The sequence below is a fragment of the Propithecus coquereli genome, unplaced genomic scaffold (assembly GCF_000956105.1).
Source record: "Propithecus coquereli isolate 6110/MARCELLA unplaced genomic scaffold, Pcoq_1.0 Scaffold104, whole genome shotgun sequence".
Taxonomy (NCBI): domain Eukaryota; kingdom Metazoa; phylum Chordata; class Mammalia; order Primates; family Indriidae; genus Propithecus; species Propithecus coquereli.
This window is the reverse complement of record NW_012134303.1, coordinates 5,136,041-5,161,313: the sequence shown is the minus strand read 5'-3', so window position 1 is coordinate 5,161,313 and position 25,273 is coordinate 5,136,041. Positions and strand designations below refer to the sequence as shown.

General features: G+C 39.3%; 1 protein-coding gene across 1 annotated transcript in view; it reads right to left on the bottom strand.

Moving 5' to 3' along the window:
• VSIG1 (V-set and immunoglobulin domain containing 1) overlaps window positions 1-24,907 on the bottom strand; it is a 31,818-nt gene extending 6,911 nt beyond the window's left edge. The window contains exons 1-4 of the mRNA XM_012644637.1: window positions 24,859-24,907; window positions 11,880-12,043; window positions 8,544-8,651; window positions 3,110-3,308 (exon numbers count right to left, since the gene is read on the bottom strand). Of these exons, the coding sequence (XP_012500091.1) occupies window positions 3,110-3,308; window positions 8,544-8,651; window positions 11,880-12,043; window positions 24,859-24,907 (520 nt within the window). The remainder of the gene's footprint in view (window positions 1-3,109; window positions 3,309-8,543; window positions 8,652-11,879; window positions 12,044-24,858) is intronic.
• Between the last annotated feature and the right edge of the window lie 366 nt (window positions 24,908-25,273).

Below are 25,273 nucleotides of genomic sequence, written 5' to 3'. Positions count from 1 at the left end.
TTGCTTATCCTAAACTAGGCTATTTAACCAGAAGTCCATTACGGCTATCACCTTTGTTTGGATATCACCTTTTTAAAAAGACAACGATTTTCTAGCCTTTACAGCAAAATAGAATGATTTGAATAGAAAATTAAATGGGGGTGTTTCATCACAAAGTGAGGCACCAGGACTTGAACTAAATTATGGACAAATATCTGGAATGACTTGCACTCGTTTCTTGAGTCCAGAATCAAACTCAGGTAGACTTTTTTTTTTTTTTTTTTGCTGAACACATTTTTCTCCTTTTATTTTTTTATTAACAAAACACTTAGGGAATCACTTTGAACCAAGTCCCAAACCTATATATTTTCTAAAACTACTGTGTCAGGATTGAACTGACATTCCATCCAGTTAAAGTCCCCAGTAGAACTTGGGTGTTTTACTGGCAAAGCCATTGATCTACCATTTAGCTTTATTGCTTTCAACAGAATTGGGGTGGGAGGAAAAGGCCCATCTCAGAAAAGAAATGAAAATGCTTCAGTGTTCTCAAAACTTCTCTAAATTAATCATTTTCTTTGTATGTGCCAAATTGCAGAAGGTAGATGATGCTCATTCCAAATGCACACAAAATAATTATTCAAACTCTGAGTGTTTTTCAGAGATTAATTTTCCAAGGTTGTCATATCTAATGGAAATCTCTCAAATGAATGGCCATCCAAGCCACCTGGTCCTTTGCTCATTGCTATTTCCTCCACCTAAATTGTGCCCTGCCACCTCAGCCCCTCTTCTGCCTGACATATTTTTGCACATCCTTCAACATCCAGTACAAAAGTCACTTTCCCCAATAAGCCTTCTCCAGTTCCCCTGATAAAGCTTTTCACTCTTTCCCCTCTGCCCTCATAGCTCCACTGTAAGCTTTTATGTTACATATCTGTCATCTGTCTCCTTTACTAGACTGAATTTTGGAGGGCTGGGTTCCTCTTTTACATCTTCCTGTCTCCATTGCTTAGCACAGTAACTAGCACATGTGCTCAGGGTTTGTTGATTGAATTCCTGCATGAATGAGTGAATACATGGGATCAATGCCCATCACTATAATGAAATGTCTCTGAAAGACACATTGCTATGACAGCCATCTTTAAGGAAATAACACCTCTCCCCCCAATTGGTCTCTGTTACCTAGTTGTTCTTTTTAGAGAAAATTAGCAGTCTCAAAATTTCCAGAAATCCTACATTTGCAGGATGCTTTTGTTCTTTGTCCAATTAAAAAAAATACAATTTTTGAGAGTTCCCAAACAAACCAGGAAACCTACAGACCCTTCTGCCTCTTACCTTGTCTGAGTCCTGTCTGCTTAAAGAAAAGTCATGACATAGTCATGGCAGGAACTGCCTGACCCAAAGACTCATGGAAAAGAATAACTCAGAGACAAAGTGACCCTCAACTTGTTATGGAAATTGACTTGGGATCCTCTGAACTTTAAATTTAAGCATGGTAGCCTTCTTGTCTAGCCTTATATCAAGGCTATTTCCAAGCCCTGGGATAAGGAGGTTCGGCCTCTTTAGGTTGTTTCTGCTCAGAACACCCCAGAGCCAGGGAGCAACAGAAAATCATTAGCAGATCAATCTCTCAAACATTTAAACATTTAAAAACCCTTTGATTTCTAGTATTTCATTTGAACCTCATAACAAATCTGTAAAGAAGATAGGGCAGAAATTACAACCCCATCTCACAATGGTTGGAGAAAGGTGGACTGACTTGCAGGAGGTGATTGAGTACAGAGTAGGATCTAGAACTTAGTTCTCCTGACTCCTAGATTGATGCTTTGGCATTTACACCACACCATTCACTTCCCGTGTATATGCCTAGTCTTCCAAACTGGAACATAAACTCTCCCAGGAAAGTGCTTCTGTAATACCTTGCCTGTCTGCCCTTGTACCCCAATGCCTAGCACAGGGCTTAGCAAAATAAAAACACGATTGATTGAGCTAACCCACTCTTAAAAATTAGCTCTTGGGTGCCTTTCCCTTTTTTCCAGGTGGGTAGGTGCAGTGGCAAACCTCACAGTAAATATCAGCTGGTTCCTTCTTGGCATCACCTGGATGGCAGGCCAGGACAACTGTGGACAGTTCTTCTAGGTGTGTACCTTGTTAGCAATTGCTGCTTTCCCAAGCTATTCAATTATTAAGTCACTGATTTGATCTAGCTCCTCCTTTCCTGTGATGTATGTACACAGCTTGAGAGGAGCAATGACTAGATCAGCTCCATTTGGGGCTACTTAGACTTGGGAAAACACTTAGTTCAACTGGTCAGTCAGTAAGGGTTGGCAGCCCTTTCTTCCCTCCCTTTGCTACTTCCCACCCCCAGGGCCGGCAGACAGGAGCTTAGCCCCCACTGCCCTCTCAGACAGAGGTTGGAAGGACCCCTAGAAATCTCCAAAATTGGGAGCTCCCCAAGGGCAAAAACTATGCCTCCATCACTGTAAACCTCATTGTTCCTGGCACAAAGTAGGCACTCAATAAATACTGAATAAATGAACTACTCCAAATTCATTTTAAGAGCAGATATGACTCGCCCAGTATCATATAATGATTATTTTTATATAAATAACTTGATTCTCAACACTAGCTTAATATGTGGTCCCTTTTCCAAACAGCATTAGCATCTTAAAAGGGGACTCTCCTGCCTTTATTCAAAAGAATGATTTAATGGTGAGAATTGTGGTAGGCTTAGAAGGAGTAATAAATTGACAAACATCTCCCCCAGGTAGGTCTGGCTCTAATCGGAGGTTCCCTCTGAAAGAGTTGCTAGTGATCATTTAATGGGATAGTGGTTATCCCATCTGTTCTCATTCTGTCCTTCAGAGATAGGGATCCCTGATGTTGGGTCACACATTGCTGCCATTTTGGCAGCCCTTTTGCTTTGGCAATTGTTTCCACGTGTTTTGGGAGTGATTTCTCAGTGTTACTATATGGGTTGGGTTGGTAGCTTGTCTCTATTTTCCTGGTAATGAAAGGAGCAGGGAGGATATTTACCTCCAGAGACTTAATTGGCATCATAACTCACTGCCCTGGCTCATTCAGTGTCCTAACTTGCTCCAAGAAGAGAAAAGGCAGAAAAAAGTGCCCATACCTAACACGTTGACGTTGAGGGTGCCTTGGTTTTTGCCGACAAAGTCTGGGGGGTTGTTAACATCACAGATGTAAACTCCACTATCTGCTGGCTGCACATGCGAAATAGTGATAGACGCATTACCTGGAGTGTTGGACCCTACAACGCGATCTTTAAATCGCCCAATGGCTGTACCTTGTCCACCTTCAGAATAGTAGACCTAGGACAGAAAAATAAAATAACAGACATGAGAATTGCAGAGTGTCTAGGACTAGGATAAGCTACCTGGAAGCTCCTTCCATCCATGCTAGGGATTGGTATGCCTATCTTACAGAGGAGGAGACAGCTGGAGCTGATAGGCTTCAACTTCTAAGCATGGGCACCTGATGCTCGCCTGATGAGACTTGGAGGAAACTTATTATATAGGACCCAAAAATCTGATGGGAAACAAAAACAACCATTTTTTTTTTACCACTTTATAAACTTTTTTGACTTGAGTCATCCAGTGGGACTGTCTGGTTTCCCTAAAAGTTCCAATGTTCACGCTCCTTTCATACACACATACTCCTTTGGATAAGCAAAGTTGGGTTTGTTTTATTTGTTAGAAGAGTAAGATTTCACAGCAGAAGTGCTCCCTGAGAAATCATCTGGTCCCATCTCTTCATAGTGATGTGAGGATGAAACAATGGAATCTAATAAAGGGCCTAGGAAATGTCTAGTAAATGTAGCTACTATCTTTTTCCCCATGTGGCATGAAGCAGAACTGGAATTCTTTATATCATCTAGACAAATAAGGGAACTCAGAGCCAGAGAGATTAAACGACTCAACTAAAGCCACAAGAATTCATTTATTACTATTATAATTTACTAAACTTAAGAAAGATCTGGATTCTACTACCATCTCCATTAAAGAACATGAATACTTAGATTATAATGGCAACTGTGGGAGCAGCGTGACATGGTAGAAAGGAGCCTGGTCTAGGAGTCAGGTGACCTGAGTTAGCTGCAGCTCTGCCTCTCACTATGACATAGTCAGGGGAGGTGGCTTCTGTCATGCCTCCATGGCAACCTGCTTTTAGATAAGAAACAAAGCTATTTAATCTCTCCAACCTTTAGTTTCCACATTGGAATGAGGAACCAGAGCAATGTTTTCCAAAGTAGGATATGTATTCCCTGAGTATTGGTATTTAAGTTGATTTTAGGTGACACATAAATGAAAACTTTCAAATTTTAATGTATATTAGAAAGACACTTACCTAGCACATCAAATCTGTGACCTCATGGATACTGTTGCTTAGGGTGAGACTAAGGTAGATATTTTTAACATTTTAAGAAACAAGGTCATTACAGAAAACATTAAATAATTAATCATACTGGTGATACATAAATATGACAAAAATCATGTAAATGGTACATGAATGACAAGTTTGGTAATCACTAGACTAGGTAATCCCTAAGGTCCCTTCATAATACACACTTTCTATGTATATACTTTGTTAGTTTCATGTAAATGTGTATAATTCAAGTGATTGTTGTCTATTTTTCAATAAACTGGTATTTCCTTAGTCCAGTGAAATGAATTAACATTTTCATAAAATCTACTAGAAGGCCTTACGGTTCATTTCATTCATTCCTTTCACTTTACAGAAGAAACTGAAGCCTAGAGAAGTTAAAAAAAAATAAACACACACACACACAGAAAATTAACCGTTGGGACAGATCTAGAATCCAGTTTCCCTAATCTCTTGTCCTGTGTGCTTTACCTTAATAGGCCAATGAAAGAAGAAAAGCAGTTAGAAAGCCAAAAGGTATTGTCTAAATAAATTAAAATGTATTCTCCTTTAAACAGAAAGTCAATATCTTTTAAAACTAAGGCAGAGAGGTAGATTCTGAAGGAAAAATTCAAAGAAAAGAGCATATTTAAGGAGAAAACAACTTATCTCTCTCCCCTGGTTTTTCTAACAACATCATGCTTTACAATCCGTTCATTTACTCCCACTAAAATCACAAACTTTTGCCCCAGAATGGTCTTGTTTAACTTACAAACCAGAAAGCCAGTGTTAACTAAGATATTTAAGGGAGAGAGGAGGAGGTTCAACTCATCAGAGGTCTGTTACCTTCATTTGAGTTCACCTCCCCCGCTACCCAGCTTTCAATTTCACTAGCCAGAACCGGACTCATCTACTTTCTAATTGACAATTTGAGGTCCTATTGTTTCTTACCTGAAATTCAATCTGCTGTCCATCAAAAGCCCTTCACAGTCTTGATATCTGTCCACTTCCCCTCCCTCAAGAAGACTGTGGACAGCACATAACATCAGCCCTGTTTTATACTGATGCTTGATGACATCACAATGAGATACAGCATCAATCCTGCCTGAGGCCCACAGTTAGCCCCAGAGGATCCAGTTGAAAAGGACCTTGTTTCTGCAGAGCTCAGGGGGCCAAGAGAGTGTGTTTTAGGCCAGGACTAGGGCATGAAAAGAAGCCATTGTAGAAGTCTCATAGTTGGGCATGAATCAAAGTGAAATGAGGATATAAGCAATGAGGCCCTGGGCCCTTAATGTACCTGTGAAAAGGATCCTCACCAGCCCTTCTAGCTCCCCACACTGTAGCCTAATAAATTTTGCCCTCTCATGAGTGACACTAAAGGGTATCAGAGATCCCAATCAGGGTAAAGGGGGAAAACAATGGAGGCCTAAAAGGACAAGGCCTTGGCCTTAGGGTGCTATGTGAGAAGGAAAGTCCCCAGGGCTAGACAGTGGCCAGACACATAGATACAGGGGCTTTCTGTTGAGGGAAGTCCACATTGTCACACTGTCCTTGTAAAGAAAAAAAGAAAGAAATATTTTCCTGAAACTGCTTATCTAATCACACAGGAAGGACTACAGCTTGGTTCCATTTTCCATGAAAGAATAACTCTTTTTAAAAATCAAAGTTGAACAATGGCCAAGGCCTAGCCCCATGATTCTGTGTGACTTGTACAGTTTTCAAAGAAAGAATATTGTCAATTTAGAGATCAAAGCAATTGAGATCCAGGAAAAGCCACAGATATTCAATTGGCCACATCTTTTTTTGGTGAGTGAGAGGGGCGAGTCGTGCTTTAAGAAAATCCATCCAAGTGTTCCCTGAAGTGGTGCTTGATAATCTTTTGCCCATTTGCCTTTTGTGTCTGTATTCATGGCAGGTTGCCTTGCTTTCTCCAAAGGTTTCCTCTGGCTGTCCCCTGGGTGATGCTAGAGGCTGATGTGTGTAGTCACAATAGCACATTAGTTATAAGAAGCTCTTAGAGATCGCTTAGTTCATGGTCTCTAAGGTTAAGGAGCCTTCTGGAGCCAGGTGGATATTGGAAATATGGGAAATGGCTGGGAGGGGCTGGTGGGTAGGGGTCAGATCATAAGGGACGGTTGGGACTGTGGTGAACTGGAGTGCCAGTGCAAACAAGGCATTCACACTGCTGAAACAAACAAGCAAAATACTGGCCTGGCCAACTGAAATACATTCATTAGCCAAATCTGGCCCAGAGGCCTTCAGCTAGCAAACTCCAATTCTTCCTCTTCTATTATAAAGGACACTAAGGCTCCAACAGAGAGAGTGACTTTCCCAAGGTCACATAAGCAATTTACAGGCAGACCTGGAATCCAGACCTCCTGATTCCCACTGAATGCATCAAGATGACACTCATAGTCCTGTCTGAAATCAGAAAGATGATTCCCCAGCAAACTTCTCCCTTTAGGGACATTCCATCCCCTACTCTAGCCCAACCTTTCTCCTGCCAATTGCTGCTATTCCTTGGCATGATGCTTCCCATGCCAGTGTGCTCACCACATCATGCCCTCAGCATTAGCCAGCTGCAATTGTAGCCCCCTTGGTTCTTTGCAGAGCAGCCTTTGCGCTCCTACTGTGCCAAGTTCCTGTTCACGTGAAGCCATGAAGCTGGGAGCCAGATTGGTCCTAAAAGATTTTTTTCTTCAGCTTGGTGACTCTGCTTTCTAACTAGAGGCTTGGAGCATCAACAAGAAGGGTTGAAAGAATTCAATCTTATTTCTATTTTGAGTCTGAGTTGGAGTTACTAAATACCTTTATCTTCCACAGCTGCTTTTGCAGGTTCCTTTTGGGAATATGGAGGGCATGGAAGCCACAGAAAACCACCCATTCTTTCCCTTCCAGCTTCTTGCTTTCCTGTACTGCTCATAGAGAGGATAGCCATGGGGGTTGGGGAGCAGAGGGTGGGTGTAATGTGACAATAGTCTTGAGCCCAGAATTTTCTCTGGACTGTGCTAGGGAGGCTGGGATTGCACATGGGAAAAATACCATACCAAGAGAAAGACTCTCCTGCCCCCCAAACCTCTGTTTCACCAGTCTGCCATTTGCCTGAGTATCCACCATTTGAGTTGCTACTTTTAGGTAAAGGCATGAAAGATCCCTAATTAAATGCATTTCTTTGTAAGAGAACAGAATAAGCTATCACTAGTCTCTAACACCTTAGCATTAGGTTGATTTATCAGGAATAGACTCCTGAGGGAATGGGACACAGAATAGACAAATTTGATGGTGGGGAGGGAGATCTTGTAGTGTTTCTCAGTGAGGGTGGCACCAGCATTTTGGGCAGACAATTCTTTGTTATGTGGCTCTGTCCTATGTATTGCAGGATATTTAGCATTTCTAGTCACCAACCACTAATGCCAGTAGTGACTCCCAGTCATAACAATCAAACCAACACCTCCTCCACTTTCAAATGCACCCGAGGAGAAGGAACACACACCCCCCCACCACCAAAATTCAAAATCACATTCTGTTCATGGGCAGGTGAGGTGTCTGTAGTTTTACCAGTAACAGGCTGGGTGGAAGAGGAGGCCATCTGTGTGACCAGAGAGGCACCAGACAACCCCAAACTTCCATGTTAGCCTACCCATACCTGGCCTAAAGTTTTCAGCTGAGATTCCCTGCTGAGTGACTGACTATCTGAAGCTATTCATGTTTTCTGAGAGGAAGGCTTCCCTGAGATGAGGACCCATACTAATGAATATCCTGGCTCTCCTGGTCAGAAGACTTGTGGGATACTTCTTCAGTCTCCATTCACCAAAGGAATCCCTTGGAGGGCGTAGTCAATAAGAAATAACATCCACCCTTGGGTATTGAGAAACACCAGGCATCGGTGTCAGTTGTTACTTTAACACAATGATTTGGGGGAGGGGAAGATGGGCCTATGGCAAGAGCTGACCGCTGCCCTGATCAGTGCAGCAAGAGGGTTCTGGTCTTTTGGAGGAGGCTGAAAAGAGTACCAGACATGGATGTGAAAGGGGAAACTCGAGACTGTACCAATTTTGTAAGGGGCTTGTGCTGATCTAGACTGTTACCAAACTCAGACCCTCCCATCCGACTCTTAAAGCTGGTGTCAGTGCCTTAGAGTCTCCAATGAAGGGGTCCAGTAGTACACCAATAGGTGTTCTTACCTGAGAGGTCCAGCTACATCTTCCCCGGGCGTCTCTTGCATGAGCCATTTTTAGACACTGACTGACTGCCTTTTCCTCCATACCCTCAGTATTGAGGCACGGGCTGTGCTGTGTTTGAGCAGAAATGGGTGGATCTGAGAGCTGAATGCTACACGGTATACTGCCACATCAACCCAGGAGTTGAACTGAATCACTCAGTGGTCAGTCTGGCAACATCTTACTCCCATAAATCACAGAATTGTCTAATAGCCCAGGAGTCTTTGCATCATACCCAAAATGTCCCACCAGTAATTTCTAGATCAACATACAATATGCTCTACAGAATTCTGAATGCATGGAAGGCTCAAAAAGGAAACAGACTTGAAATGGAAGCCAAATCCCATTTCAAAAACTACCATCTCAGCCCAGGATATCTGTAACCTCTTGGTTGAGGAGGCTGTGTTCAGGGATAAGAAGCAGACAGAGAAAGGGCCTGGGCAGTCCCTTTAGCAACGGGGACCTGACAGGCAGTGGAACTGGAAGCCAGTCTTGGGCTGGGATGTCCATGAATAGCTCTGTCCCAGCTGTTCAGCTACGCTAAGTGTATCTTGTGGGGCTGGGTTCCCTAGTGGCCATGACCCAGTTCCTCTGGGACACCAGGGGTATGGATGGAATAGGGAGTTCGTAAAATCACCATTGTGTAAGTGATGATGCTATTAATAATAATAATGGCTCACAGTCACATTCACTGTGGAAGCCTTCCTAGTGCTTTATAGGCATCATCTCATTTAATCTTCACATTAAACCTATGAGGTAGATAAGTAGTCCCATTTTACAGATGGGAAACTGAACTTCTGAAAGGTCAAATGACTTGTCTAAGGTCATCTAGCCAGTAAGTAAGTGGCATAGCAAGGAGTAGGACTGACCTCCATGAGGAAGTGTCCACTGGGGCTCCAAAACTACACATCTGGCAAAGCAGAGAGAAGCCCATGCCTGCAGGGTGTGGGGAGAGCGAGGAGAAATTCTAGTTCTTTAAAAGTAGAGGTTTAAAGATGGTTATAGGAGGGATATGACCAGGGTAAGCTGAAGCAAGACTGGAAAACAGGAGGAGGAGAAAGTTTGCCTTTGGAGGGATGGTTTTCACTGTCCCCAAGCCAAGATTTGGCCCTACTCCACCTTGTCTTCCATGTGGCTAAGGCACAGGTCTCATGTAGTGTTAAGATCAGAGAGCATGTTCTCCCTGATCCAGCAGCTCAGCGCAGAGGCCCTCCTTTGATTTGGACATCCCAGAAGAGTAGATATCTTAAATTACTTGCCCCACCTACACCTGATATTTTGGAGAATGAGGCAAATGGCCATCAGATAAGCTACTCAATAAATACTTATTTGTTAATAGATTTTCTTTTTAAAATGCTTCTAAGAGATGTCCTGAGCTCAAGTCACACTCAGTTCAATCACCTATACCTTCTTCCCTTGCATCTCCAGATCTAGGAAAAGCTTGTCGCTGGTCACAAGATACTTTAGCCCTGCAGCTCCCTCCCAGTTCCTCACTAGCTACACAGTTCAACCAAGAGGTGGCCTTGTAAATTCCAGTGTCAGAGGAGGCATAAAGAAGAATTTGAATTTTTGAATTCAGACTGGCCTTGCCTTGCCTCCAGGCAGTTGAGGACATCTTGAGTGTCAAGCAGAAAACATTTCAAAATATATTGGCAATGCCTGTCTAAATCCAGCCTCTACTGTTAAAATGGGAAGGATTTCAACACTACAGATAAAGAATGTGTTGAAAAGACAAGTCAGGAAACTGAGTTTTAAAAAGTTAGAAAGATTGTGTGATTATTGCCATCCACAATCTAACTTGAGAGCAATCTGCAAAAGAAAGCAATGATTTCTTAGTTGACTCTAACATGCAAGGTCTCAGGTCAGGACATTTTGGGTGATGGAAACAGGCGGAATCACTGTTGGTGGTAGTGGTGGTGGTGCTCCTGTTGATAATGATAATGGTGTTTACAAGGGACAAAACTTACGGAGCTTTATATGTTTTGAAGTGTTTTACAGGTAGATTATATCAGTTGATTCCCCATGAGTATTGTTGTTCTACCATATTTTAGAGAGGCACAGAGTGATTCAGATATTTGTCCAAGGTAACCAGTACTGAGCAAAATTGTTTAACTTTGATTAGAGGGTGGTATGGATGGACCCTCCCCTGATTGCTGTTTCCTGCTAAACAAATGCTCGGGATCTACAGTAAACAGAGGACTCAGTACCTCCAAAGGACCAGTAATGGCTGAAGTGACACTTGTCAAAGTGTGGCTCCTCCGAGCTAACACCGGCCTTCTTCTCCACTTCTGTCCCTAGGCCTCCCCCAGCCCACTTAACTTGCTCTCACTCTCTTTTTACTAATCAAAACCCTTCCTTTCCTTCAAGGCCCAACTCAGCTGCATCTGACTATTCCAAACCACACTGATTTGTCTTGTTTCTAAATTCTGCTTTGGGTCATGCATCCTTTTGAGAACCTGATGAAAGCTATAGACCTTTATCCTAAAAGGATGTGTGTAGGCATGCGTGGCACATGTGTGTGCTTGTGCTCTCTGTCTCTCTCTCATTCTCTCTCTCTCTCTCTCTCTCTCTCTCTCTCTCACACACACACACACACCCCTTGGAGTATGTAATTTTAATCCTCGGGCTAATTTAAAGAAAGAATTTCCCTAAAGGCCCGATGAAGGAAACCTGGGAATAGGCAGCTTGTATGTGGAATCACTCTCCTTCCCTGACTTTCTCCCACCCTTTTTTGACAACCTCTTTCCCCAGACCCTATGCCTACCCACCCTGTCCTCTATTCTCTAATTTCATGCTGTCCTTGATTGCCCAGGGTTCATCACCACTATGGCCCTCTCCATCCATCTGGTGAGTCTCATTCTGTCAGGACTCAGTCTGGCACAGTGAGCTGGCTCACTTGACATGCAGAATCTGGGTATTAAGTTTGGCAGAGATCTTCAGACCAATCAGGACTTGTACTTGAATTGGAGTCTTCTAGAAATAATAGGGAGCTATGGGAGGGCCTTTCAGAACTACTGCTCATTTCACCTATGAGAAAGACCATTCCTGTCTCCTCTAGAATACATGATACACTTGCTGTTGACCTACACAGGACTGAGATAACAGGCTATAACTAAATATGAGGAGAGGAAAAAGGCCAAGTCACTTAGATAATGGTCTTCCCTAAACAGCTGTCTTCAAACTCTTTGTATTTGAGGTTCTGCCACTGTTATCGCTGGCATACCATTCCTTCACACACCTTCCCCAATAGTTTTCAATCAGAACTGTAAGAGGGGAAGAGTTTAGTAAATGAGTCCTTACGGAAATTGGCTCCAACTCCTCCTCATGGGATAAAGTCCACTGGATGGAAAGCTTGTCCAGGGAGGCCACAGTGGTGGTGTAGAGGCAGAGGAGAGTGACATCAGATCCAACAGTCACATTCACGAAACTGTCTGGGATGGTCACTTGCACCATACTAACCTGACCTGAAAAGATAATCATCAAAAAGACAATGGCACACATTTATATTCCAACGACACTTTTGCATTACAAAACACTTTCGAAGGCATCTTATTTGAGAAATCCAAGGTGAGGAGCAGAAGGCAGAATAGACCATATAGGAAAGCTGAGCAAGTAATTGGGATGGGGGAGGGGAGTTTCTAACAAATTACAATGTGAAGATGCTCAAATCCTAAGTGATGGTGAAGTAATAACACTGAACTGGAAATTCCTTCTATGTAAGGATGGTCTTACACAGAGGTTCTTAAAGTCTTGTCCTGGGACTCCAAAAGGTCTGTGAGTATGGAGAACAACCAGCCCAGTTTTCCCAGGACCAAGATGGTTCCTTGGATGTAGGACTTTTAGTTTTAAAATTGGGTAAGTCTCAGGTGAACCACGCTGATTTTGCTAGGACTTTTAGTACTATTTTAAACCAAGAAAATCCCAGACAAACCAGAATGAGTTGGTCAGCCTATCCCTAAGACCATTTTGGGAGCCTGCAAGATTAAAATTAATTCACAATAATACTATGATGTTATTTTTCTTTTTCATTCTCATCCTCTCATGAGTGCACAATGGAGTTTTCCAGAAGCTATGTGACAGGTAATGATGTCATTGCTCTGGTGGCTGATGGAATATGTGCTTGTGTTTTTTGTTTTTTTTGTTTTTGTTGTTGTTGTTGTTGTGAGACAGAGTCTTGCTCTTTTGCCTGGGCTACAGTGCCATGGCATCAGCCTAGCTCACAGCAACCTCAAACTCCTGGGCTTAAGCAATCCTTCTGCCTCAGCCTCCCCAGTAGCTGGGACTACAGTCACGTGCCACCATGCCCAGCTAATTTTTTCTATGTATATTTAATTGTCCTGGTAATTTATCTCTATTTTTAGTAGAGACGGGGTCTCCCTCTTGCTCAGGCTGGTCTCAAACTCCTGACCTTGAGCGATCCTCCTGCCTCAGCCTCCCAGAGTGCTAGGATTACAGGCGTGAGCCACCATGCCCAGCCCTGTGCTTGTGTATTTTTCTGTTTAATTTTTTTTCAGTTTCAATTTCTAACACAGTAAATATAGATAGAAATAACTCACATAGGGAAAGCTCTTTTGGGTCCTCGATAACTTTTAATTAAAAATTTTATTGAGATAGTCGTAGATTAACATGCAGTTCTAATAAATAAGATAGATTCCATGTACACCTTACCCAGTTCCACCCAATGGTAATATTTTCTAAAGCTATAGTATAATATCACAATTGGGTTACTGACGTTGATACAACCCACTGACCTTATTCCTATTTCTCCAGTTTTCCTTGTACCCCTGTGTGTGTGTGTGTGCATTTAGTTGTATACAATTTTATTATGTGCGTAGTTCCATGTATCCAACACCACAGTCAAGATACTGAACAGTGCCATCCCCACAAAGATCCTTCATGTTACCCTTTTATAATCACACCCACCTTACTCCTGCATCTCATCCCTGTTCCTAACCATTGGCAACCACTAATCTGTCTTCCATTTCCAAAATTTTGTCATTTCACAAATGTTATATAAATGGAATCATGGTAACTTTTTGGAATTGGTTCATTTCGCTCAGCATAATTACCTAAAAATTCACCCAAGGATGTTGTATGTATCAGTAGTTTTTTTTTTTTTATTGTTTAGTAGTATTTGAAGGTGTACATATACCACAGTTTGTTTAACCATTATCCATTTAAGGACATCTGGACTGTTTCCAGTTTTTGCTTATTGAATAAAATTCCAATGAACATTCATGTACAGATTTTGGTGTGAACATAAATTTTCATTTCTCTGGGACAAATGCCCAAGAATGCAATTGTTGGGTCATATGGTAGCTGTATGTTTAGTTTTATAAAAAACAGCCATACTTTTTTCCAGAGTGATTGTACTATTAATACATTCCCACCAATAATGCATGAGAGATCCAGTTTTTTTGCATCCTCACTAGCATTTCATGTTGTCACTATTTTCTACTTTAGCCATTCTGGCAGGTGTGCACTAGTATGTTACTGGGGTTTTAATTTGCATTTCCCTAATAGTTAATGATACTAAACATCTCTTTATGGGACGATTTGCCATTTGTACATCTTCTTCAGTGAAATGTCTGTTCATATCATTTGCCCATTTTCTAATTGCATTGTTTAGGGTTTTTTTTAGAATTGAGTTTTGGCATTCTCTATATAATCTCAATGCTAGTCATTTGTTGAGTAGAGAGTTTTCTTTTTTCCTTTCCAATCTGTATACATTTTATTTCTTTTATTGCCTAATTGCAGTGGCTGTAACTTCCAGTACTATGTTGAATAAGAGGTGAGACTAGACATCCTTGCCTTGTTCCCAATCGTAGGGGAAAGCATTCAGCCTTTCACCATTAAGTACAATGTTAGCTCTAGGTGACTTGCAGTTGCTCTTTATCAAGTTGAGGCAATTCTCCTCTGTAGTTGGTTGAATTGTGTCTCCCAGAAAGATAAGTCCAAGTCCTAACACCTAATATCTGTGAATGTGAGCTTATTTAGAAATAAGGTCTTTGCAGATATAATTAAGGATCTCGAAATGAGATCATCATGGATTTAGGGTGGGCCTGAATTGCTAAGAGTTTTGGTATCAGGGTAATAATGGCTTAATAAAATGAGTTGGAAGTGTTCCTTCACCTTCTCTTCTATTTTTCGGAAGAGAATGTGTAAAATTGATGTTAATGATTCTTTAAAGGTTTGGTAGAATTATTTGCTAAAACTATCTAGGCCTGGAGATTTCTTTTGTAGAAACCTGTCTTTGTAAAAAAAAAGGAGAGAGGGATTTGACACACAGACACACAGAGGGAAAGGCCACGTGAAGATGGAGGCAGAGATTGGAGTGATGCATCTATAAGCCAAGGAATACCGAGAATTGCCGGAAGCCATCTAGGAGAAACTCACGGCCCAGATTCTCCCTCGAAACTTCCCAGAAGAAACCAACTCTGCCAACAGTTTGATTTAGGACTTTTAGCCTCCAGAACTGTGAGAGAATAAATTTCTTTTGTTTTAAGCCACCCAGTTTGTGGCATTTTGTTACAGCAGCTCTGGTAAACGAATACGCCCTCTATTCCTAACCTCTGTTCTAAGAGTTTTTTTTTTTAAATCATTAATGAGTTTTGAATTTTGTCAAATGCTTTTTCTGCATCAATTGATAGGATCACATTTTTGTCTTTAGCCTGTTGATATGGTGAATTACAATGAATGGTTTTTGAATGTTGAACCAGCCTTACAAACCTGAAATAAATCCCACTTGGTTGTGGGGTATAATTCTTTTCATACATTGCATGATTCAATTTGCTAGTGTTTTGTTAAGGATTTTTGCATCTAAGTTCATGAGAGAGGAACTTTTAAAATTATGAATTCAATTTCTTTAATGGTTATAGAGCTATTCAGATTATCTATTGCATATGGGGTGAGTTTAGCAGTTTGCTGTTTTTGAGAAATTGGCCCATTTTTTTCTAAGCTGTCAAATATATGAATGTGAAGTTGTTGATAGTCCCTCAAAATGTTTTAATGACTGCAGGATCTGTCGTGATAACCCATGTTTCATTTCTGATATTAGTGATTTGTGTCTTATCTCTTATTATTTTTATTAGTCTTGCTAGAGGTTTGTCAATTTTATTGATTTTTTTTCAAAGAAACAGATTTTCGTTTCATTGATTTTTCCCTATAGTTTTTCTATTTCGATTCCATTGATTTCCACTCTTTATTATTCCCTTCCTTCCACTTGCTTTGGGTTTATTTTAGCCTTCTTTTTCTAGCTCCTTGTTGTGAAATTTAGATTATTGGCTTAAGACCTTTCTTCATTTCTAATGTAAGCATTTAGTGTTATAAATTTCTCTCTCAGCATTGCTTTAGCTGTGTGTTACATATTTCTATATGTTGTATTGTCATTTTCACTCAGTTCTACGTACTTTTTTTTTTTTTTTGAGACAGAGTGTCACTCTGTTGCCCTGGCTAGAGTGCCATGGCGTCAGCCTAGCTCACAGCAACCTCACACTCCTGGGCTCAAGTGATCCTCCTGCCTCAGGCTCCCAAGTAGCTGGGACTACAGGCACGCGCCACCATGCCCGGCTAATTTTTCTATATATTTTTAGTTGTACAGCTAATTTCTTTCAATTTTTTTAGTAGAGACGGGGTCTCGCTCTTGCTCAGGCTGGTCTCGAACTCCTGAGCTCAAACTATCCACCCGCCTCGGCCTCCCAGAGTGCTAGGATTACAGGCATGAGCCACCACGCCCAGTCCAGTTCTACGTACTTTTAAAAAATTCCCTTTGAGACTTCCTTTTGATCCATGGATTATTTAGTAGTGTGTTGTTTAATTTTAATGTGTTTAGAGACTTTTCTGTTACCAACTTCTAGTTTCATTCCATTGTGGTCAGAGAGCATACTCTGTATGATTTCAATTATTTGAAATTTGTTTGGGTTTGTTTTATGGCCAAGCACATGGGCTACCTTACTGAATGTTCTGTAGGTGCTTGAGAGAAAAGTGCATTCTGCTGTTGTTGGATAGAGTGCTCTATACCAAGAGATGTAATTTAAAACACTATGAATAAATTGAGATGGAATGATAAAAATATTCAATTAGATCCTATTAATTGATTGTCTTTTTAAGATCTTCCATATCTTTGCTGATGTTCTTCTGTCTACTAGACTTTTCAGTTTCTGATAAGGGGTGTTGAATTTTCCACTGTAATTGTGGATTTGTCTCTTTCTTCTTTTAGCTCAATCCGTTTCTGTTCATGAATTCTGAGACCTTCTTCTTTAGTATGTACACATTAAGAATCGTTATGTCTTCCTGCTGGATTGACCCTTTTATCATTAGGTAATGTCTCTTTTTGTCTCTAGGAATTTTATCTGCTCTGAAGTCTACTTTACCAGATATTAATATAGCTACTCTAGATTTTTTAAAATTATATTTATATGGTATATATTTTTTCTCTTCTTACTTTCAATCTACCTATGTCACTAAATTTAATGTGAGTTTCCTGTGAGTAGCATACACAATTGTCCCCCCATATCTGAGGGGGATCTGTTATAAGGTTCCCAGTGGATGCCTGAAACCGTGGATAGTAAGGAACCCTACGTCTACTATATTTGTTCCTGTACATACATACCTATGATAAAGTTTAATTTATAAACTAGGCACAGTAAAAGATTAACAATAATAATGAATAATAAAATATAGCAATTATAATAATATACTGTAATAAAAGTTAGGTGAATGTGATCTTTCTCTCTCAAAAAATATTTTATTGTACTGTACCACAGGTAACTGAAATCTTAGTGAAATCACAGGTACGGGGGGACTACTGTAGTCGAATTTACATCAATGTAATTACGTTTAATATAACTATTGATACGTTAGCTCTTAAGTCTGCCATTTTGTTATTTGTTTTCTGTTTGTTTCTTTTGATTCTTATTCCTCTGCTTCACTTTTTTTGCCTTCCTGTCAGTTACCTGGACTTTTTTTTATAATTCTATCTTGATTTTAAAGCATATATCTTTATATATAGCTTTAAAGCATATATCTTTATATAGTTTTCATCGTGGTTGCTCTGGGTATTCAATGTACATATATGAGTCATAACAGTCTACTGGTATCAATATTTTACCACTTTGAGTAAAGTATGTAAACCTCATTTCCATTTAGGTACATTTATCTTGCCCAACTTTTAAATATTATTGTCTTGAGTTTAAGATGGTTTTATGATTTCAGTTTCAATCATTAAATAAGATTTATAGAACTCACGAGTAAAAGATAGTCTATTATATGTACTCATATTTCTGCTCTTTCTTTTGGTCCTTCTTCCTTCTTGATGCTCCAAGATTCTTTCTTCTATCGCTTACTTTCTGTTTGAGAAATTCCTTTGGCTATTCCTTAAGGATATGTCTACTAGTAACAAATCTTTTTGCTTTTTTTTGACTGAGACTCTCATTATTTCCATTATTTCTCCTTCATTCCTAAGGGATATTTTCACCAGACATAGATTCTATTTTCTGTCATCTCTGCTCTGCTATTGAGTCCATCAGCAAGTTTTTTATTTTCATTATATTTTTCAAGTCTATACTTTCTATTTAATTTTTTTTCAAGGGGGGCAAACAATCCAGTTTTATTCAAAAAATAATTCCAAGGAGAAAAAAAGGAAATCGAGAGTGACTCTGTTGATTAAAAGGGCCTTCAGGGAAATAGTATAAAATTGCAATGCATGGACCTTTGTTGGATTCTTGTTTTTTAATTTACATTTTTATTTTTAATTAACAAATAATTGCATACGGTGTGATCTTTTGATATATGTATACATTGTGGAATGAGTATATCAAGCTAATTAACATATCCATCACCTCACGTATTTACCATTTTTATGTAGTGAGAATATTTAAAATCTATTCTTTTAGCAATTTCGAAATATACAATACATTATTATTAACTGTGGTCACCTTGCTGTGCAATAGGTCTTGAAAACTTATTCCTCCTGTGTCACTAGAACTTTGTACCCTTTAGTCAACTTCCCCAGATTCTCCATTCCCTCCACCCCTCAGCCCCTGGTAATCACCATTCTACTCTCTAATTCTATGAGTTCGACTTTTTTAGATTCCACATATAGGTGAGATCGGGCAGTATTTATCTTTCTGTGTCTGGCTTATTTCACTTTGCATAATATTCCCCAGGTTCATCCATGTTGTTGCAAATGATAGAATTTCCTTCTTTTTTATATTAATATTTTTATAACTTCTTTTTCTTTTCTGCAACTTTATATTTTTTCACTTCTTTTAAGAGAATTTGCAACTGATTGTTGAAGCATTTTTATGCTGGCGACTTTGAAATCCTTGTCAGGTAATTCCAACACCTGATTCATCTCGATGTTGGTGTTAGTTGATTGTCTTTTCTCATTCAAGTTGTGATTTTCTTGATTCTTGGTATGACAGATGATTTTTGTTTGAACATTTTATCTATTATATTAGGAGATTCCTATTTTGAATCATTTATTTTAGCAAACAGTCACCTTATTTATGCTTCACACACAGGTCTTGGCCTACTTTTATGGTCTGTGGTTCTAATAGCAGTTTAATTTACAGGATCTTAGTAATGTTGTTCTGGTCTGTCTGGTTTCTCTGGTATCACTGGGGCTTCCATTTGTCCCTAATTATGCTGCCTGAGGGAGCAGAAAGGTTTTCCTAGGTCAGGCTGCCAGGTGTGTTTCAGTGGAGGATGGGTATGGTGGTACACTCCTACTGGTACCCCCTGGTGTCTCTGTCAGGGTGGAGGAGGACAGTCAAAGACCCAAAGAGACAAAGAGCTTTCCCAGACTGGACCACTTGCTGAGGCTTTATGCTTCCTGTCTGTTCTACCTTGCCACTTGGATATCTCTAGGTGAAAGTGGGAGTCTCAGGCCCAGGGAGAAGGAGAATTCTTCTTTTGTCCACTATTTTTGGTGGGGCTTCTGCTGATGCTCCCTTGCTAGTGGTGCTGTGCTCACCTGACTTCGTCAGAGGGATTCCCATTTGATCTGGGGGAGGAATGAGCTTCCCTGGGGTGCCCTCTGTTGCTAGGTTGAGGATCAGGAAATGCCAGGACTAGGTCCCCTTCTACTGTTGGGTGAGAAAAACCTAAGCTATCCTGCCTCTTTGTTTTTCCTAGGCTCCCAAACCAGTTTGCTTTCTTCTTACCACCTTTCAGAGGTTCTCCCTTAGTTGTCTCTTGCGTTATTTCCAGGGTTTATACTTGTGCTTAGCAGGGAGAAGCAAGGAAAAACAGGTCTGTATCCCATTGTCCAGACCAAAAATCTCTCTCAATTTTTGAGTATAAAATGGTCCTGAGATGGCAAATTTTGAGAACTGTTTGCCTTACAGAGGGTGAGATAATTAGCTGCCAATATGATTTAGAGGAACACCAAAGAGCCCCGTACCCAAAACTCCAGCCTGCCACTATACTGAAATAGTAATATGTAAGCATTTTCCAAAGGGCTGTAGTAGGCTGTAGTTTGGTAACACTACAGGCACTGGCTCATCTGATTAACTGGTTATTATCCATTGCGAAGTAAGAGACTATGAAAGTTCTCCAGGATGGGGCATGGGACTGGCAGGTAAGTATTGGAAGAGAAAGTCAAGTTCAAGAGATGCTGTCTGTGTTGCAGGGAGGCTGGAGTGAGAGCCCTAGCTGCCTGCAGGGTCACAGACGAAGGCGAGGGGGGCGAATGAGGATACAGAGATCATGGGAGGCTCAGAGGAAATAGTATAAAAAGACAAATTCTTGTTCTCCTTCCCAATTTTGCATACCCAATGACTTCTTTACTTCGTATTTTTCTTACTTAATGGCAGCAGTTAGACAAAAGGAACTTACGGGATTGACAAACATTTTGAAAAAGTAAAAGAAAAAGCAAACCATTGTACTGATTACCCCTAGTTTCCTGTGTTCTCTGTCACAGCCAGGCCACCTGGTCCAGCTGCTTTCCTGCCAGAAGCTGGCTGTTCACATGGCAACCAATGTCTTGATGAATTGAGAAAAGTGCTTGAGTGTAGACATGAATGCAGCACCTTTTAACTCCATGCAGTTTCCCTCTTCCCAATATTCTCCTCCCCATTCTCTCCTGGTTCCTATAATGCCACCCCAGAAAGGAAATTGGTCTTCAGAAAGCAGCTACTCTTTCTAACAAAAATTTCACTGGAGAAAGCTGGTTTCCTCCACTGAAGGGAAAAGTGGTTCTCTCCTGCTCTCAAAGAGCCCATTGCATTTCTCCTGGAAGTTAGCCACATCTCTAGCTGTGCTTAAATGATGACTTCCAAATGTCTTTGAAATGCTCAAAATAAAAAGGATAGAACTGAGGATTTGGTGGCCATTAAAGTCTCCGGAACCTTTTCCCTAAAAACAGATTTTGGAGACACTATTTGGCCATTGTTTTTGTTCTCTAGTTTGGGTCCCAGTGTCTGTTATGGGATTGGCTAATGATGGGAACTTATGACCAGGTAAGGCACAAAAATACCCTTTGAGAGCCACTCTCAGCAAAAGTACTTGAGGGCAAAATAAGCATAGTATTCCCACAAGGCAAGCCATAGAAGAGGCCATGGAGCCTAGCAACAAATATCAGTTGAGCACCTATTTTGTGCCATAAACAGTAGTAAACACTGAGGAAATGATAATGAACAAGACAGACACAATCTCTACCTGCTATGTCAATACATCACAAAGCCATTTGTAGCAGAGACCAGAATGGAGGTAAATGAAAATCAAGGATTTGGGAACTGTAAGTCTGAATCAAACATTTCTAACATTTTAAAAAGTAGAAAACATATAAACATATAACTAATTTGAGATCTATAAAAGTTTAGTAATATCACCTTAGAATTAGGATGATAATTTCAAAATTTAAAGTGAGACAATATATTTTTAAGAATACTACACATTGTCCTATAAATAGGTAACAATTAGCAAGGCAAAACTTCCAGACCATTTGGTTACCGAGATTCCCAATACTCAGCACCATAACCAATTAAATTCTGAAGAAAAAATGGTTTTCAGACATTGTTCAACCATGATACAATGACAATACACCTCAGAGCTAAGAGCTATATATTTCCAGACGAGCCTTTAAGAAATATTATATCATTCAATTAGTGCACATTACTTAAACCTCTGAGCTTGTCTGAGATGACAGAAATGTTCTATCTCTACACTGTCCAATCCAGCAGCCCATATGCAGTTATTGAGGACCCAAAATGTGGCTAGTGAGACTAAGGAACTGACTTTATAATTTTACTTAACTTGAATTAGTTTAAATGTACATAGTCACATGTGGATAATAAACAGTGCAAATCTAGTCTTAAATTGGAAGTGATTCTGTGATCATCAGGGGGAAAAAAAAGTTCCCCTCCTTTGGATTAATTCATTCTAAATTGAGAAGTTATTTAAAAATTGAAAAAGTCAGAAAAACCTCTATTAACAGGACTGTGAATAAATGGTAGAGTGAAGATTAGTACCTGATTTAAACAAAACCCAGGACTGCAATTTTCCTCACTGATTTGACTGAATTTAAAAACAAGACAAAGATACATGTGACTGAAATATGTGTGACCTCTTTTAAAAACCAGTGCTTGTTATTAAAGTAAAATAATCCGAAGTATATACAGTTAAATTAATCAACATTTTAAAAATATTTTTCAATATCTTGTGTTTTGGTAATGATTGTTCGTTCATTTATTTAATGCTTACAATGTGGCAAGCACTTTGCTCACAGTAGGATTATTCTTATTCTAATATACTACAACAAAAATGTCTCCCAAATAGCCATATGCATTTGAACCTGATGCATTTGAACTGATTTAATTTCCAGCAACTTCATGTATAATTACTTCATTTTTAAATTAGGAAACAAGTATAACCAAATGATCACTCAATTTTTTTGGATTTGACTGCAAAACCAAAGTTCAAATATATTACTGCTTTAAAATGCATAGCACATACCTCCAGAAAATGAAAACCATATTAAAATATCTTTCCAAGAGATGAGTAATACATATTACAAGTGCCTAAAATGATATACATGAATATTTTTCAGAAGAAAAGTTTGATTAAAATTAATTTTCCTGAATTGAAATTGAACTTAAGACTTCTTAAGAAGTCATTGAAAATAGTTTGATTAAAATAAAATCTGTCCTGCTTAGTTGTACAGAAAATCAATTTCAAATATGTATACTAAAATCATGTTTGAGGTTTGGGGAGGTGATTCATTCTTTCAACAAATGTTTACTATGAACCCACTACGTGCCAGGCACCATGCTTAACACCAAAAAGTGACATTCTCTCTGAAACAAGTCCAGGTAATGCATCAAATTGCACATTGATGGAAATATTATCAGTTGTCGCACAGCCATATCTGGATCAACTGAGGGACACTGCTTATGCCAGGTATGGATTACTGAAATCTTCCTTTCTCTGACTTCCATACACATGTAAGCACAGCAAATAGCAACATATTATACCGCATTTCCATTCCTTTTGCTGGACTGACGCTACTATATTTTGCTTTGGGCCAGCTACATCACATATGTATAGATATACAATATGCACTATACACCAACAAAACCAGCTATATAATAATTTAAGAAAAAAAAACGCTCAGAAGTATTTATCGGTCACTCTGATTGGGCCTTGTTCTAAAAGTCACAATTAAATAAGATCCTGATATCATGCCAAATAATTTTTTCAAACAATAAAAAAATTGTACACAAGGTATAAACACAATTTTAATGTAATATATACACTTTCAAAGAAAATATAATTTACCCAAATTTGAGTGGTAAGACTGCAGGTGATTTTTATTTTCTTATTATACATTTTCATATTTTTCAATCTTTCTACAATGGCCATACATTACATTTATAATCAGTTTAAATTATAAATATGTTAGTTATAGTGAAAATCATTCTTGCAACTGTTCCAAACCCTGTGTCTAGTATACGCCAGTGTAAGGCCTCACATAGGAAAGTCGATGTTGTTGCAATCTTGGAGGGCTGGTGCAGAAAGCCCAGGGGTCAACCCAATTGCCTAATGACTGGAAGCCCTTTAAGAAGGGACAAAGACTTTGACTGTTTAAAGTTAAATTTAAATGAATATTCCCAGGAGGAAGGGAAAATAGTAACATGTGTTTCCAGCTCTAAGGCCTGTTTAGGTCACTGGATAATGCAGTATTGCCTTTTAGTGACATTTGACTCCATACAACATTTATGTTTAAACATTTAACAATGAATATTTAAAGAACTATTACTAAATATCAGACAGTTTTGAAAAGTAATATTTTTTTCTAGTTATAAAATAGTATAATATTCTTTGTAAAAAAACTGGAAAGTATGGAAAAGTTGGAAAATAAAATCAGAATCATTTATAATCCCATCACCCAAAGATAATCACCATGAACACTTCAGTATATATATAATCGTTTAGTAATTTATTCTAAGCATGTGTATGTATCCTGCTTTTTCACTTAATGTTTTATCCTGAGCATTTTCTTATGTCATTAAATATGCTCAGTAAACCTTATTTTAATGACTGCCCAATATTACTGATGGCTTTAAAAAGTCCTCTTTTTTTGATAAATGATATTATTGTATCTACTATGGACCTAACTTATCATAGGAACAGATTCAAAATGTATTTGGTATTTGAAAAAAAACTAACCAAGGGGCTTTCTGAATTAGTGATCTCTCCTAGGTCTAACCAACATCAGAATTTTGACTCTAAAAGTGATTTTGTTCAGCTCAAATCCCTGAAATCACCCATATTGTGCACAACGATAAATCACTCACATATTTTTCAAAATACAGTCTTAGGATTAGAAAACCACAACTCCCTAAGAAATATTAGATAGTAAAGCATTCATTAAATCTCTACTCTTCCCATGTGTAAGCCACGGCAGGTCCTCCAACCCAGGCTCTGCCTGCTGTTTTATTAAGGTAAAACAGAGAAAAAAATCATCCTTAGCACAAACTTTGATTTCAGAGTAAATTCATTTGTTCACTTTTGAAGCTAAGTAAAGAAAGATACTGTCATTTTTTTCTGAAAAAAGTTTAATTCAGGAGCTCCATAAAACAATTATATTATAGGCTTCCCCCCGCTAAAATATCAGCGTGACACATATTTGCTAAGCAAGAGCTCTGAAAATGAGCATACTAATAGCAATTCCTTTGAAGTACAGGAGGGAAAAATTCTATGTAAAAATGTGCAATTTTAGTTTAAAAGGAAACTCCATTTCCAATTATCTGTGGTGGTTTGGAGATCCTTTCCTTACCTGAAAGGCAGTTTAGGATGAGAAAGACCTTCCAAAATGCGAACACCATTGTGCCGAGGTTCGTCGAGAGCAGCAGGTGCCAGTAGCTTGCCTAGACTAGGCTGAGTCTCAAACTGGCTTCTTCAATCACACCGAGGTTTGCCAGGCTTATCTGTTGGGCATCACCAAGCAAACATGCCTCTTCGGGCTTACTTATTGGGTACAGACCTTTCTCAGAGCAGATTTGTGTTTCTTTGAAACACTTTTCATGGGGCGTGTTTCCTTGATATATTTGCTATTGTGTTAATAATAAACCCATGTATTTAAATTCTTCAAGCTCTTTGTACACAGATTCTCTAAGTCTCATTGTTTAAAACCAATCTTATTAAAAAGTTGTACTGGGGGGGATAGATATAGTTGAAAGAGAACCTATGCA